Consider the following 13084-nt stretch of genomic DNA (forward strand, 5'->3'; position numbering starts at 1 on the left):
CACAAGTGACCCTCAGACTTGAGCTGTTCAAAAATTTCCAAATGAGCCCATCTGCTCACCAAGATATTTCTATGTTAAAAACCTGCAGGAAGGCATGTGGCCCAGTTTTCACGATCCCAAATTACCTTGGTTTCAATTTAATTTTTGTAAACTGGGATTCCCTTAGGAAGAAAGTAAAATTTTCAATCTTAAAAATAAAGGGATATTAAGAAACAAAACCCTATCCCTTGCTCCATTTTCAGAGGCCATATTCCAAAATTGTAGCTTATCTATCCCAAGACATTAAGAAAACATTATGTTGCAACACTGATTTAGAAATTTGTACTTTTGTGTATGTAATACTGTAATGTAAAATTAGTACATTATAATAAATGTCCCTTTTCTTGGCATTTCCTCTGAATGAATCATTTTAGGAAGCTTTTGTCTATTATGTCACTGTATAGAACCACCTTTCAAAGATGGAGTTAAGAGAAAAATATATGACTTAGTTGTGGCCCCTACAATAACTGAGTTTTTCAGGTAATTTTTTATTAGTTGAAAATACTGGTTAATGACCACAATGACCCAATGGTGTAGAGACCACCAGAGACCACCTCCAATCATATGAAAACAGCTTCAAATTTCTTAGTGGGGAAATTTCTCCACCCTAAAAACATTCCTATCTTTTTTTTTTAGTTTATGTAAAAATTTATTTGACCAAAATGTAGAAAAGTGATACTATTACATATGATACAGTTGCAAGAATCTAAATGAAAAGTGTGAGTTTTATTCAATTACACAATTTGCTAGTGTATCTCCTGGGTAGTGTGATGCTTAATAAATAGGAGTGAGGGGCAGAGGATTTGGATAAACTAGAAGCAGGGTGATTTTTAGTCAGAATTGTACACTTGAGTTGGCCCCCACACTGCTGGGGAATGTGGAATATTCCAGCTCTGAGATGTTAACTGAGAAAGCAGAAATCTAACAAAGTCAAACTGTGCAGCCCTGTCTACAAAATACTCCATATCCAGTTTAATCAGGAGTTTCCTGGTCTTTTATTAACTTGGTCCTGAAGAAGGAATTAAAATTCCAGATAAGTAAATCTCCAATTTGCCAGTCCCTGGAGGATAGAGGAGATGAAGTTAGGCCAATTACTTTTTCATCCTTACTTTGCTGTCAGAGAGGGCTATTCTGTCCAATATTTGTTTACAGAAAGTCTTACTCAACTATTGATGGCTAGCAGTCTTTTTGATATGGCTTCTCTGAATAGGACTGAATTCTACAACATTCATTCCTGCTGAGTGGATGGCCTCATATCAGAGCAGATAAGCATGGGTCATTATTGGAATAAGACATCTTGGAATAAGACATCAGCTCCTCAGAGAACAACTTTAGAGTGAAAGAAGCATAGAGAAGAGCATATCAAGGATCTATCTAGAAAACATTTGGGTAATTATTATGACTCTTTTCCAAGCATTCTCATGCTGACTGCTCAGAGGATGTTTGTTCTGCATGGTGGAATGTGGAAAAGAGCCAGGATGACTAGGTTAACCTCTGTGTGGTTTATGACTTCCCACAGTAACCCCACCCCCCTTTTTTGCTCTGGATGGAAAATCCCCACCCATTTTAATGTGATGGTTCCTGGCCTCCTATAATGTGACCAACGGTGGATATTCTTCAACCTTTTAAACTGACCCATGACTACACATCAGAATCTGTGTTTTAAAAGTGTGGGGTTGTCTATTCTCCCAGGAGCCAAATGCCCTCAGTCTTGAGAGTATGCTAAATATGAAATACCCTGCCTACCTCAGGAATAAATGCAATTTAAGGATAAAAATAGAGCTGAAAAACCTGATGCTATTTGAAAAAAGGAAGGAACAGATTTAACTGGTGCTCAAAGCTTCTCTGATACAAAATATTTGGTCATGTATTCATAATTTGCTTGACATTTCCAGCAAAGCAAAGAGACAATAACAAAAGAAACTTCTTACAAGAGAAGAGAAAGACACGGAGCTCTGGAGTTTTTGTTGGAACAAAACTCTTCTGTTTTGGTTCTATACAGTTTAGTTCATTTAGTGTCTGATCCAGTGTCTGATGTAAGCCCACGTTCTCTTCTTTGGCCTGGGCAAGTTTTTCTTCCAGCTCATCAATTGTCTTTTCCAGTTTTGCAACTGTTCTCTCTGCAAATTCGGCACGGGTCTCAGCCTCTTTCAGTTTGTCAGATAGAAGTTTAATTTCTTCTTCATGTTCATACTCCTTTTCAGATGCAGCCTCTGGCAACTTCAAGTTGTTAGTGACATTGAGTTCTTCTTCCAGGTTACCACATTTTATTTATTTATTTAAATGGTTAATGTATTTATTATCTTTATAATTTGATGAAAAGGCACTGCTTCTTAGATATTTCATTGAAAAATTCTCAGTTCTTGTCACTGAAACCTGTAAGCAACTGAGCAGCTTCTGTCTGTATCTGTTTATCCTCCTCTGTGTGCGCTGGATAGTCCTTGGCGTTTGTTAGCCAGAAAGCAGCAAGCTGTTTGTTGTGTAGCTTCAAATATGTCTTTCCTAGAAGCAGCAAGTTTTTGCTGTAGAAGTTTGGATCCACTTGCTCTGCCCTGTGAAAGTAGCCTAAGGCCTCCTCATAGGTGGAACTAGGAGGAGTTTCAAACAGCATTTTAGCAATTCTTCTTTGATACCAAAGCATTTCAGCAAATGTGTAACACCAAATACCCATAAGGTGAATTGAGGTAGCATCTTTAGGGTTGAGTTCAACTGCTTTCTCAAAATGCTCCTTGATCATGTAGGCATTTGCAATTTTAGCCTTGATTCCTTCATAATCTCCAACATTGCTAATACAGATTGCATACCACTTATGAGCTGCAAAACTTGATTCATTTTTTTCTAGTGCCCTTTTTGCATACTCTAGGGCTTCATAGACCAAGAGCTTTTTCTCCTTTTCTGAGGTTCCACTGAGTTGAGCTATAACACGTGATGCCCATGCCAAACGCCAGAGTAACTCTGCATCTTCACTTTCCTTGTACTGGGATAGCAACTGGTAAAGTTTTTCTGTTTCTCCACTTTCATATAGTCTGCTTGTTCAAGGATTTCTTCAACTCTGAAGACTTTGGCTGTAGCGTGAACCACAGCAGCCTGGGAAATGACTTGATAAGCTTCAAAACCCAAATAAGACAAGGCAGAGAATAAAAGACTTCTTTTGAAAGCTCCTGGGTTTCCCATCACCTCAGCGCCATGGAGTCACCAAAGAATGCACTGCTCGCAGCTTCCAGCAGCACCCGTCGGAAGCTGAGGTCCCAGGGCAGTGCTATGTCCCAAAGGAAGGAGGCGCCAGAGTCGCAAGGCTAGTGCCATGATCTGCAGCTCGCAGGCCTGACCCCTCACCCCTTTGGCTGCTAAGAAGCGGGGCAGAGTGAAAGGCGCCCCAGTCTTTCCACAGAGAGCAGTGTCTGCCAGCTTCCGGCCCTGCTCTTCTTCCTCTCCACAGCTTCAGATCACCACATTTTAGTTCAGACACCTTGGCACGCTCCTCCACCCTCTCCAGCTCACCCTCCAGGATGACCAACTTACGAGTTACCTCCTCGTATTTGTGGTCAGCCCCCTCAGCAATGTCCTTGGTCTCTTTGAGCTGCATCTCCTGAACCTCCATCTTCTCCTCATCTTCGTTGCCCAGTTTTCTATCACCTTCATTCCTCTTTTGCTCTCATTTGCAGCCTTTTCTGCCTCCTCCAGTTTGCGCAGGGCTGTGGCCAGTCGTTCCTGAGCCCTGCCCAACTCCTCTTCAATGAGCTGGATGTGTCAACTGAGAGCTGCCACATCACCTTCAGCTTTCTCTCACCACTCACGCTCGCCATCCAGCTCCCACACTGTAGGCCCTGTGCGCAGTGCTCCGCCTCGTCCACCTGCTGCTGCAGGGCCTGGTTCTTGTGTTTCACTGCCTCCAGGGAGTTGAGGCCAGCCATGGCGTGGAGGCGCATGCAGCGGGCAGTGGGCAGTGGTGGGCGCTCGTCTCGGCTCCAGCGAGAGCTGCAGAAGCTGCGCCCCAGCCCTCAACCCTTTGCCTACACCAGGTCCTATCCTTTGACTATACGTTTCCCATATCACAAAATCACTTACTTTGAATACCACTATTCATTCAAAATGAATATTACTAATGATTACTTCAATCTTACCTGTTTGATTATGCAACTAAGCTAAATATTTTCCATCAGCAACATTGGAAATGTATAGAAGGAATTAACAGAAGCAAAATTTCTATCTAACCACATTTCTAGTAATGCAGCTGGGTTATTCAAAGGACTTTTTGTTGTTGTTGTTCCTCAGAAAAGCAATCACATCTATGGCTTCAGAGTAAGAATGTCCAAAACCCCCCATTTTGAAGCTGATTACACATCTCAGCGTTAACTCCAATTCCAAAAGCAAGATCCTGCACCACTTACTGTGCTTTCAAAGACTAACCATAAAATACTGGCTTCAAGATACTTATCAAATCACCTTTATATAACAGCAGACCCAATAAGTTTAGATAAATTTAGATATCTACCTACTAGTGACAATACAAATCAGAAAAAAAATTAATCTCACCCATACCAAATTATCACTTAAAAGACAATAAAACCATACACAAATAAATACTTTAAGAACTTTTCTGAGAAATAAAGCCTCATTATATAGTTATGTGGCTGTTCATGATACACAAGTTTTTCAAGCTGAACGATTACTATCAACAAATTAAAGCAAATTCAAGTTGGAAAGGGAGAGGAGCTTTCTAAGTGAATATATACCAACATTTTATTAATTATTTCTTGATTATCTTGTTTGGGCTCCTCCTTGTTATTTCAAGCTTAAAGGAACTCATTAAACTACTGAAAAAGGAAGGGAAGACCTAGTAATAAAGTAATTCTGAAGTGTCAACACAGATTAGAGTCCTGATCATCTAAATATATGTGAAATCCTCTCCTATTTGCCTAAAAGTCATTAGTAATTTTTAAGTAGATGTTGCTTTATACACATGTACACACATGCATGCATGCATACATCCCATTTGGTTGTTTCTTTGTATAACTTCAGATAGCAAAAGCAGTGCATTTAAGATGGAAATAGAAAAGGCAATTAACTTCCTAAGCTTTTTAGATCACTCCCAGTATGGTAACTCTCAAATTACATCAGGGTTTATGAGTCTTTAAAAAGAAATGTATAAATTTTGGTCCAAAACAAAGCAACACCTCATTTGGTGGAAAAATAAAATTCCCACCACTAGATGACAGTTACAATGCTGGTTAATGATGAAGAACATTCTACATACCAACATGAGAGTCAAGGTTTTTCCTCTTAAAGGTATATAGTGGCAAATAATTTTTAAAATGTAAGTATAGTTAACTATCATTGAAGTATTTCAATGGGGGCAGCGGAGGAGAAACAATGAACCTACACTCTCTTCTTTATTTTTAAAAAAATTTTAAGAAACAGACACTTTCCATCTAAATTGTCAGCATAAAGGAGGTCTGAAAAACTACAAAACATTTGGAAACCAATCTGATTCATCTGGTTATGGATAGCAAATGGCTATCAGGCCTCAACAATGGAAATGGGGTAAAGTCAAATAGTAACAAAAATTATGCTTTGACCACAACTAAGGCAGTAACAAGAAAATAATTTGGGGATAAATATAAATATCACATTAAATAGATTGTGAAAGATGTAAAACTCAATTCCCTTTCCAAATAAATCTTATCTAAAAGAAGGATTATAGAAAATGGGAATGTATGATTTTTTTTAATAAAACAATTCTGCTTTAGTGCAAATGTGTAGTCAAGGAAAAAAAAGAAAGGAAGAAGGGAGGAAGGAAGAAAGAGGAGAGAAAGGAAGGGAGGGAGGGAGGGAGGGAGAAAAAAGAAAAGAAAAGAGAAGAAAAGAAAAGAAAAGAAAAAAGAAAAGGTTTCATGTGACTTAGCAGGAACAGTTTCCACAGCCTTTCACACTGTTGACAATTTCTTCTTGTAGTTTCATCCTTTCTTCCTCTTTGGACACATTTTCTTTCTTTGCATCCCATTTGGGATTACCATGGTTCTGCACATGGCTGCTCTGTGTATGCCACATTTCTGAATAGATACTGCCTGGGTTAGCAAGCAAACCATGGTGGGTACCACGTTCAGCCACCTTACCCTAATAAGCAAAAACAAGAGAAACGTAGAGAAAGTCATATAACTAGCATAATAATTGAAAATACATAATACTTTCTAAGCAAGAATTTTGAAAGATTTGCATTCATTAAAATACCTTTCCCAATTCTTCATTATAGTACAAATAGGAAAAACTGAGGTAGGAATGCCTTCTTTACTGTTGAGCTATCAGTCCAGTGAACAAAAAGCTATGAAATTCCATACACCATATACCATTTCACTTAAAGGAAATAAAATTTGAATGTTTCATTTCTCATTTTGAAGAGCAGAAAAGGAAGGTGAAGATTTTCTAAAGGTGGTATTTTCTGTAATCAGTAAATCAAATTTAAATCAAATTTACACAAAAGCACTTTTATAGAGATTTAAAGGATTTTAAAAAAATATCCCAAAATCCTATGTGTACTTTAAAATAAAAAATATTTCTCCATGAAAAGTTTATTTCTTCCAGTAACTATTTTTCTTAACACTGGCTATTAAACTTAACATTGCATAGAATTGATATTGATTTCTAACTCTTATCTACAATTAATTTGTCTCCGGACAGCTACTGCTAAACATGTTGGGAGACAAAAGTAATTTTTTCACTTTTACTGGTACTCCTGGTGAGAGGACCTTTACAAATATACCCTTAAGCAAAATAACTGAAATTTGTGTGTGCCCACTTCTGAGTGGTTAAATTTAAGGCTTCTCCTTGATTGCTGGCTGGACAGTCTAGGAACTATTTCACTCAGCTATATGAACTCTGGATCCTGAATGCAGTCCTCAACTTTGGTATCTGTGGACCACTTCACTGGCACAGAAGTCCCCATGGTTATGTATTTTATATTTTTTTATTTACCACTGTAAAAAAAATAAAAATCTCACTGCACAGACATAAAAAACACATTTATGGTAACCAAAGGGAATGGGGAGGAGGGAAGAACAAATTAGGAGTATGGGATTAATAGATACAAACTACTATATATAAAATGGATAAACAAAAAGGATTTACTGTATAGCACAGGGAACTGTATTCAACCTTCTGTAATAACCTATAATTGAATATAATCTGAAAAAAAAAGCTGAGTCACTGACACAATATTGTACATTAACTACACTTCAATTAAAAAAAATCCTCAATGAAAACTGCATCAAAAAGTATTAGAAATAATGGAATTATTTTTGCAGAAAACCAATGAAATAAATCACAAAAAATTTATCCTGCTATAAAAATGTATATTATGTTTTAAATTATTTTTATTTGTATTAAAGCATAAATGTACACAGCTTAAAAAGTCAGCTAATAATTACAAGTTTATAACAGAAAGTACAGTCTTTTGTCTCCTCCTTCTCCACCCTTGAATATCTCATCTCCAAATCTGTACATATTTCTTCTGGCATTTACACACATATACATATTAATGAGATTCAGCACTTTTAACTATTTCACATTCCCAATGCCTCACTCTTCACTCTCCTAATAACATTGGTTATATCATAAATGTTATTTAATACACAGTATGTACTTTATTATGACTATGTATTATCTGTTGAGCCAAGTGAAGTACTAGGATTTTATATATATTTTCTCATAATATTTTATTCTTCCTGGACATAGTAACTGCCTTGTTTATTCATTTGCTTAGTTTTCTATGTCACTATTGGTAATTCTCTCTAAACTTTAAGCCTGTCTGAACAGTATTTTTCTCATAATCAACTATATTAGGTAATCTATTATTCAGTCCCCACCCTGCCCAGAGATATTTCTCTCACAGCTTTTAAGTTCTTTTCTTTATGCTCAATTCTGAAATTTTATGATAATTTGACTTTTATTTTTCTTTCCTCCATTTATTGTGGTGGGTTCTTGGTAGGCCCTTTCAATCTGGAAACTCATGCTCTGCAGTTCTGAACATTTTGGGGGTATTATTCTTTACTTATTTCCTTCCCTTTTTCCTATTCCCTCTTTCTAGAACAACCATTAGTCAAATGTTGGACCTCTTAGACTAATTCTCTTGTTTTCTTATCTTTCCTCTATTTTCTCTTTTTTTGCTCTACTCTTTAGAGATTTTCTTGACTTTATTTCAGAAATGACTATTTTCATTTTCAAAATCTCTCGTTCTCTAGTTGTTCATTTATTTATTTACTATCCCCATTTTAAATTTGAAATGTTGCAAGAATGGTAAAAATGAATACCTATATATGCTTCTCCTAGGTTAGCAACTGTTCATTTTTCCACATTTGCTTCCTCTCACTTCATCTTAGCTCTAAATTTACACTACTTTTTGCTAAATCATTTAAGAATGAGCATTGGACATCATTACATTTCTCCCCTAAATATTTCATTAGCATGTATCTCCTGAAAACAAGGACATTCTCCTACATGACTAAAATACAACAATATCACACCCAAGAAATTTATCTAATATATAGTTCATATTTTACCGATTATCCCAATAATATCCTTTATATATATATTTTCCATCCAGGATCCAATCAGGATCAACACATTGAATTTATAAGTTTCCTACTCTGTGTGAGTGTGACAATGACATTTCTAAAATGTCCAGGCTTTTTTTTTTTTTTTTGGCAGTACGCGGGCCTCTCCCTGTTGTGGCCTCTCCCGTTGCGGAGCACAGGCTCCAGATGCGCAGGCTCAGCGGCCATGGCTCACGGGCCTAGCCGCTCCGCAGCATGTGGGATCTTCCCGGACCGGGTCATGAACCCGTGTCCCCTGCATCGGCAGGCAGACTCTCAACCACTGCGCCACCAGGGAAGCCCCAGGCTTGTTTTTTAAAGAATGCCCTTCACGTTGTATTTGTCTAGTTGTTCCTGATTCTTAGATCCAGGCTAAACATTTTTGTTGCAATACAATATAGGTGATATGTCCTCAGTGTATCATATTAGGAGGTACATGATGTCATTTTGCTCCACAATTAATGATTTCAGTTTGATAACTGGTTAAGGTAGTGTCTATCAGATTTCTCTATTTTAAAGGTACTTTTTCTCTTTGTAATCAATAATTAATCAATGGGTTATGCTTTCAAACTGTGTGAATATTCTATTCCCCAATAGTTTTTCACCATATGGTTTTAGCAAACAATGATATCCTTATGTGAATCATTATTACAATGGTGGTTGCAAAATATGATTCTATAAACTTATCATTCCTTGTATGTTAGCATTTTTTTCTCCGAGTTATAATTAACATACAACATTACGATAGTTTCAGGTGTACAACATTACATTAGTTTCAGGTGTACAACAGTGATTCAGTATTCTTATATATTATGAAATGATTACCTCAGTTAAGTCCAGTTACCATCTGTCACCATACAAAGTTATGAAAATATTATTCACTATATTCCCTATGTGTACATTACATCCCCATGACTTAGTTTGTACTTCTTAGTACCCTTCACCTATTTCATCTGTCTGCCCTGCTGCCTCTGGCAACCACCAGTATGTTCTCTGTATTTATGAGTCTGTTTCTGTTTTGTTTGTTCATTTGCTGTTTTGTAGATTTCACATATAAGTAAAATCGTACAGTATTTGTTTTTCTCTGACTTATTTCACTTAGCATAATACCCTCCAGGTCCATTAACATTGCTCTAAATGGCAAGATTTCATTTTTAAAAAAGAGCTTTCTCTAAGTACAATTATGGAATTATAGATTAGTTTTTTATTCAATGTGTTGTAATTCATTAGTATCATTATTTATTTATTTTTGACATTCAAATCATCCCACACTTGGCCAGTGGGAACCCATTCAAAATGGTTCCTGTGCCCTTGTGATATGCCTTCATTAATTTCCCTGCTCCAAATATGGAATCAGTCATTTCTCCAAGGAGTCTTGGTTCCTTTTAGTGAGGAACAGTATTTAGTGTCCAAGATCTAGGTGCTAGTTATACTCATTACTACTGGAATTTCATTGCTTCTAGGCCTTTTCACTGAACAGAGTTAGGAACATTTTTTTTCATCATGAACTGATATTGACAATTCTGTTCCAATATAACATCACAAGGCTCTTCTTCTTTTCCCATTCCATATCTGTATATTTCTTCTCCCAAGTAAGACCTCTATTTCTCAACATCAATATATTTACTCACATGCTCAGTCTTACAGTATACACAAAATAGTTTCAAAACAGCTACTCTCATGCTACTAGCAAAAACAAACTTACTAAGTTCAAGTCTGAGTTAGTTTTTTTCAAGTCTGAGTTATTTTTATCCTTATAATATATTCCACTAAGGCTAAATAATCAGAGTTATGTGTTCAAAAGTTATTTGGGTTAATTCTGCATGCTATTTTTCTTCTACACAGTTATGTTATTAATTCATTATGTACCTAGTTTTACTTCTTTCTGTTTGTATTCAATTCCTGTTTCTGCCCCATCCTTGTTGATTTTTAAATATATAAAAACATTAGCATGGTTCAAAAGTTAAAAATAATACAAAAAAGTATAATCAGCAAAGTCTTACTCCCTCCCCTTTGTCTCTACCCCTTTTTGTCTCCATCCTGCAGGTAAACAATGTCTTTAGTTTCTAGTTTATCCTCCCAGGGTTTCTTTTTGCAGAAACAAGTAAATATACATATGTTTCCCCCACATCCTCCTTGCAAAAGGTAGCATACTATATACTCTTTTGCAGCTTTCTTACTGTCACTTAACACTGTATCCTGAAACTCATGCAATATTAAGTCTTCTTTACTTTTTTTCTTAACAGCATTTGTCCTTATTTTAAAATGCTATATTTTCCATGACCTCTGATGATATTAATTATATTTTTAAGTTTTCTTATGCTCTCTGCATTGTCTATATTTTCTACTGGATTTTTTTCTGCTTGCTTTGGAGGCCTTCCTTTATTATCCACTGACACTTAAAAATACAGTATTAAAAAAAGCTTACTGGAAGCTCTATGTGCCTGGGAGTGGACTTCTCAGCTGTTGGGTTTCACTGTAGGATGATCATATGGGTATCTGGTCATTTTGTGGGGGTCCCCAAATATGAACATGTTTTTTATGGGGCTACTTTTGTTTCTCTAGAGAAGAATCCTCTAATTATCTGCTGGTGAGGGAAGAAGTGGTGACAGTAGAAATAAATAATTGGTTGGCAAGGTTCTTGGAGCCAGTGGCACAGGAGGGTCTGTGGTCTTATTCTTCGGTATGTTTTGATTTCCAGTTAATCTCGCCCGTCTTTGTTAATGTTCTTGGTAATTTTCTTGTGTCCAGAGCCTCTCTGACTCAATTTCCTGACAAGTAAACCTCCAGTCTCTTGCCAAGGCTGGGAACGGGTAATCACCAGGCTGCAAGAGGAAGGGCCTTGGGAACTCTGTTATGCAGACTTAATATTAATACTACCAGAGACTGTTGACGGAACACATGAGGTCACATTAGTTTCACTAGAAAATGAAAATCTCTGATCTTCATAATCAAGCAATTATAGAACCATCAAATTCAACATAAAGAGATTTTAGATACAAATGGTATGATCAATAGTTAGTTCCAATTATAATCCAAACCCCAAGTGGCAATGTTATGATATAACTGTATAGATACTGTGAACCTCCTGGCATGAGGTAGGTAAGCACATGCTTGTTAAAGTACTTTTAACATTTTATATTTACAAGAAAAGGCTCTATGTACATGACTGCATACAATTGGAAAGTTTAGTAAAAAGCACAAAAGAGCAGATTTTATTTCAGATACCTGAACATCAATGAGATAATAAAGTATATTTACAAAATTTCCCATTTAAGACATGCTGGAACAAGCATACTGAAGAAAATCAGTTTATATTTTAGTGAATGTTAGCATTTTTGAACAAATGAACAAAAAGACCTAGGGTAGAAAGTGCACAGGTAACACATAAAAGAAATAATATATATATCACAGAACTGAATATCCCATAAGAAATTTTAGTGGCATGAAAAATTCTCTCTCAATATAGACAGTACAAGAGAATGCTTCTTCTCTCTTAACTCCCAGTACTCAGGCTTTCAAAATGATAAAAAATTGAAGGCTTATGTATTAGAATGGAGAAATAAGCATAGAAAACACTGTTAGAAATAATCAAGTACAAAGGGGGGTGGGAATAAGATATCCCTACAGAGAGGAGAAAAGAAAATCTATTACAATTTTCAAATCTACCAGTCGCAATAGTGGCACTCTGATTTGTTCAGAACATTTAGACAGTATACTCTTATAGTAATTCCCTCAGAGAAATAAAGCAGGCTGTCCTTTTTCTTACTTTCCTCATGAGGAAAAAGATAAAATAAAAATGGCCATGCATGAAAATGACTTTATTTTATGGTAATTTTCTTTTAGACATCAAGGGTATGTGCAGGTATTAGAAAAATGAAAATATAAAATACAGTGAAGACAATGAGCAAAGGTTCTGTACAGAGCAAAAATGAATAAAGAAAAATTATTTTAAATACATACCCTTTAAAACTGCCTCTACCATATTAGGATTTAATGCCTTCCTCATCTAACTTTGCTTTTAAAACTTTAATAGAGTGAGTTAATACAGTTTATTCATTTTTGGAAGTGGTATGCATTATTTCTTATCAAAAGGAGGTAAAAATGGAATCCTATCAGGATTCAGTCTTACTCAAATAACACAAAATTCTATAACTTTCTTTAGAAACAATATTTAAGTTGCTTGTGTTTGTAACAATTTCTAATGTTCTTCAAACACTAAACTTTAAAGTTCAACCTCTTACCTGGTCCAAGACAATGATCTCATCTGCATCAACAACTGTTGACAATCTGTGTGCAATGAAAACAGAAGTTCTGTGTTTGACCGCATCCCTCATGGCACCAAGAATAGTCTGCAAGTTTGACAACAAGAACAGTAGGAGGGGAAAAAAAGATCTATCTATTAGGCAAATGTATATTAAAATACTCATGTATCTCTGAAAAAAATATATAAAATG

General features: G+C 36.1%; 2 protein-coding genes and 1 pseudogene across 5 annotated transcripts in view; all 3 read right to left on the minus strand.

The window, feature by feature from the left end:
* Positions 1 to 1715: 1715 nt before the first annotated feature.
* On the minus strand, positions 1716 to 3997 carry LOC309978444 (tropomyosin-2-like; annotated as a pseudogene). The gene is made up of 2 exons: positions 3477 to 3997; positions 1716 to 2287 (listed from the first exon to the last, which is right to left on the minus strand). The product of its transcript is annotated as a tropomyosin-2-like (transcript).
* Positions 2265 to 3270, minus strand: LOC309978445 (regulator of microtubule dynamics protein 1-like). The gene is given in 2 exon segments (XM_082864930.1): positions 2265 to 3063; positions 3066 to 3270. Coding segments are annotated over 2 exon segments (816 nt in total). The 5' UTR covers positions 3214 to 3270; the 3' UTR covers positions 2265 to 2395.
* A 5-nt stretch (positions 3998 to 4002) lies between the features above and the next one.
* The window catches only part of ABCB7 (ATP binding cassette subfamily B member 7), a gene marked incomplete at its 5' end in the record, with an annotated part of 145840 nt that continues 136758 nt past the window's right edge, over positions 4003 to 13084 (minus strand). Inside the window, 2 exons of one of the 3 annotated variants that reach the window (XM_082864924.1) lie at positions 4003 to 6156; positions 12872 to 12979. In XM_082864924.1, coding sequence (XP_082721050.1) covers positions 5941 to 6156; positions 12872 to 12979 — 324 coding nt within the window. In that variant the 3' untranslated portion in view covers positions 4003 to 5940. The remainder of the gene's footprint in view (positions 6157 to 12871; positions 12980 to 13084) is intronic. The other 2 variants (XM_082864923.1, XM_082864925.1) reach the window with 2 other exon arrangements.

This window comes from Leucopleurus acutus, assembly GCF_964270905.1.
Source record: "Leucopleurus acutus genome assembly, chromosome: X".
Taxonomy (NCBI): Eukaryota; Metazoa; Chordata; class Mammalia; order Artiodactyla; family Delphinidae; genus Leucopleurus; species Leucopleurus acutus.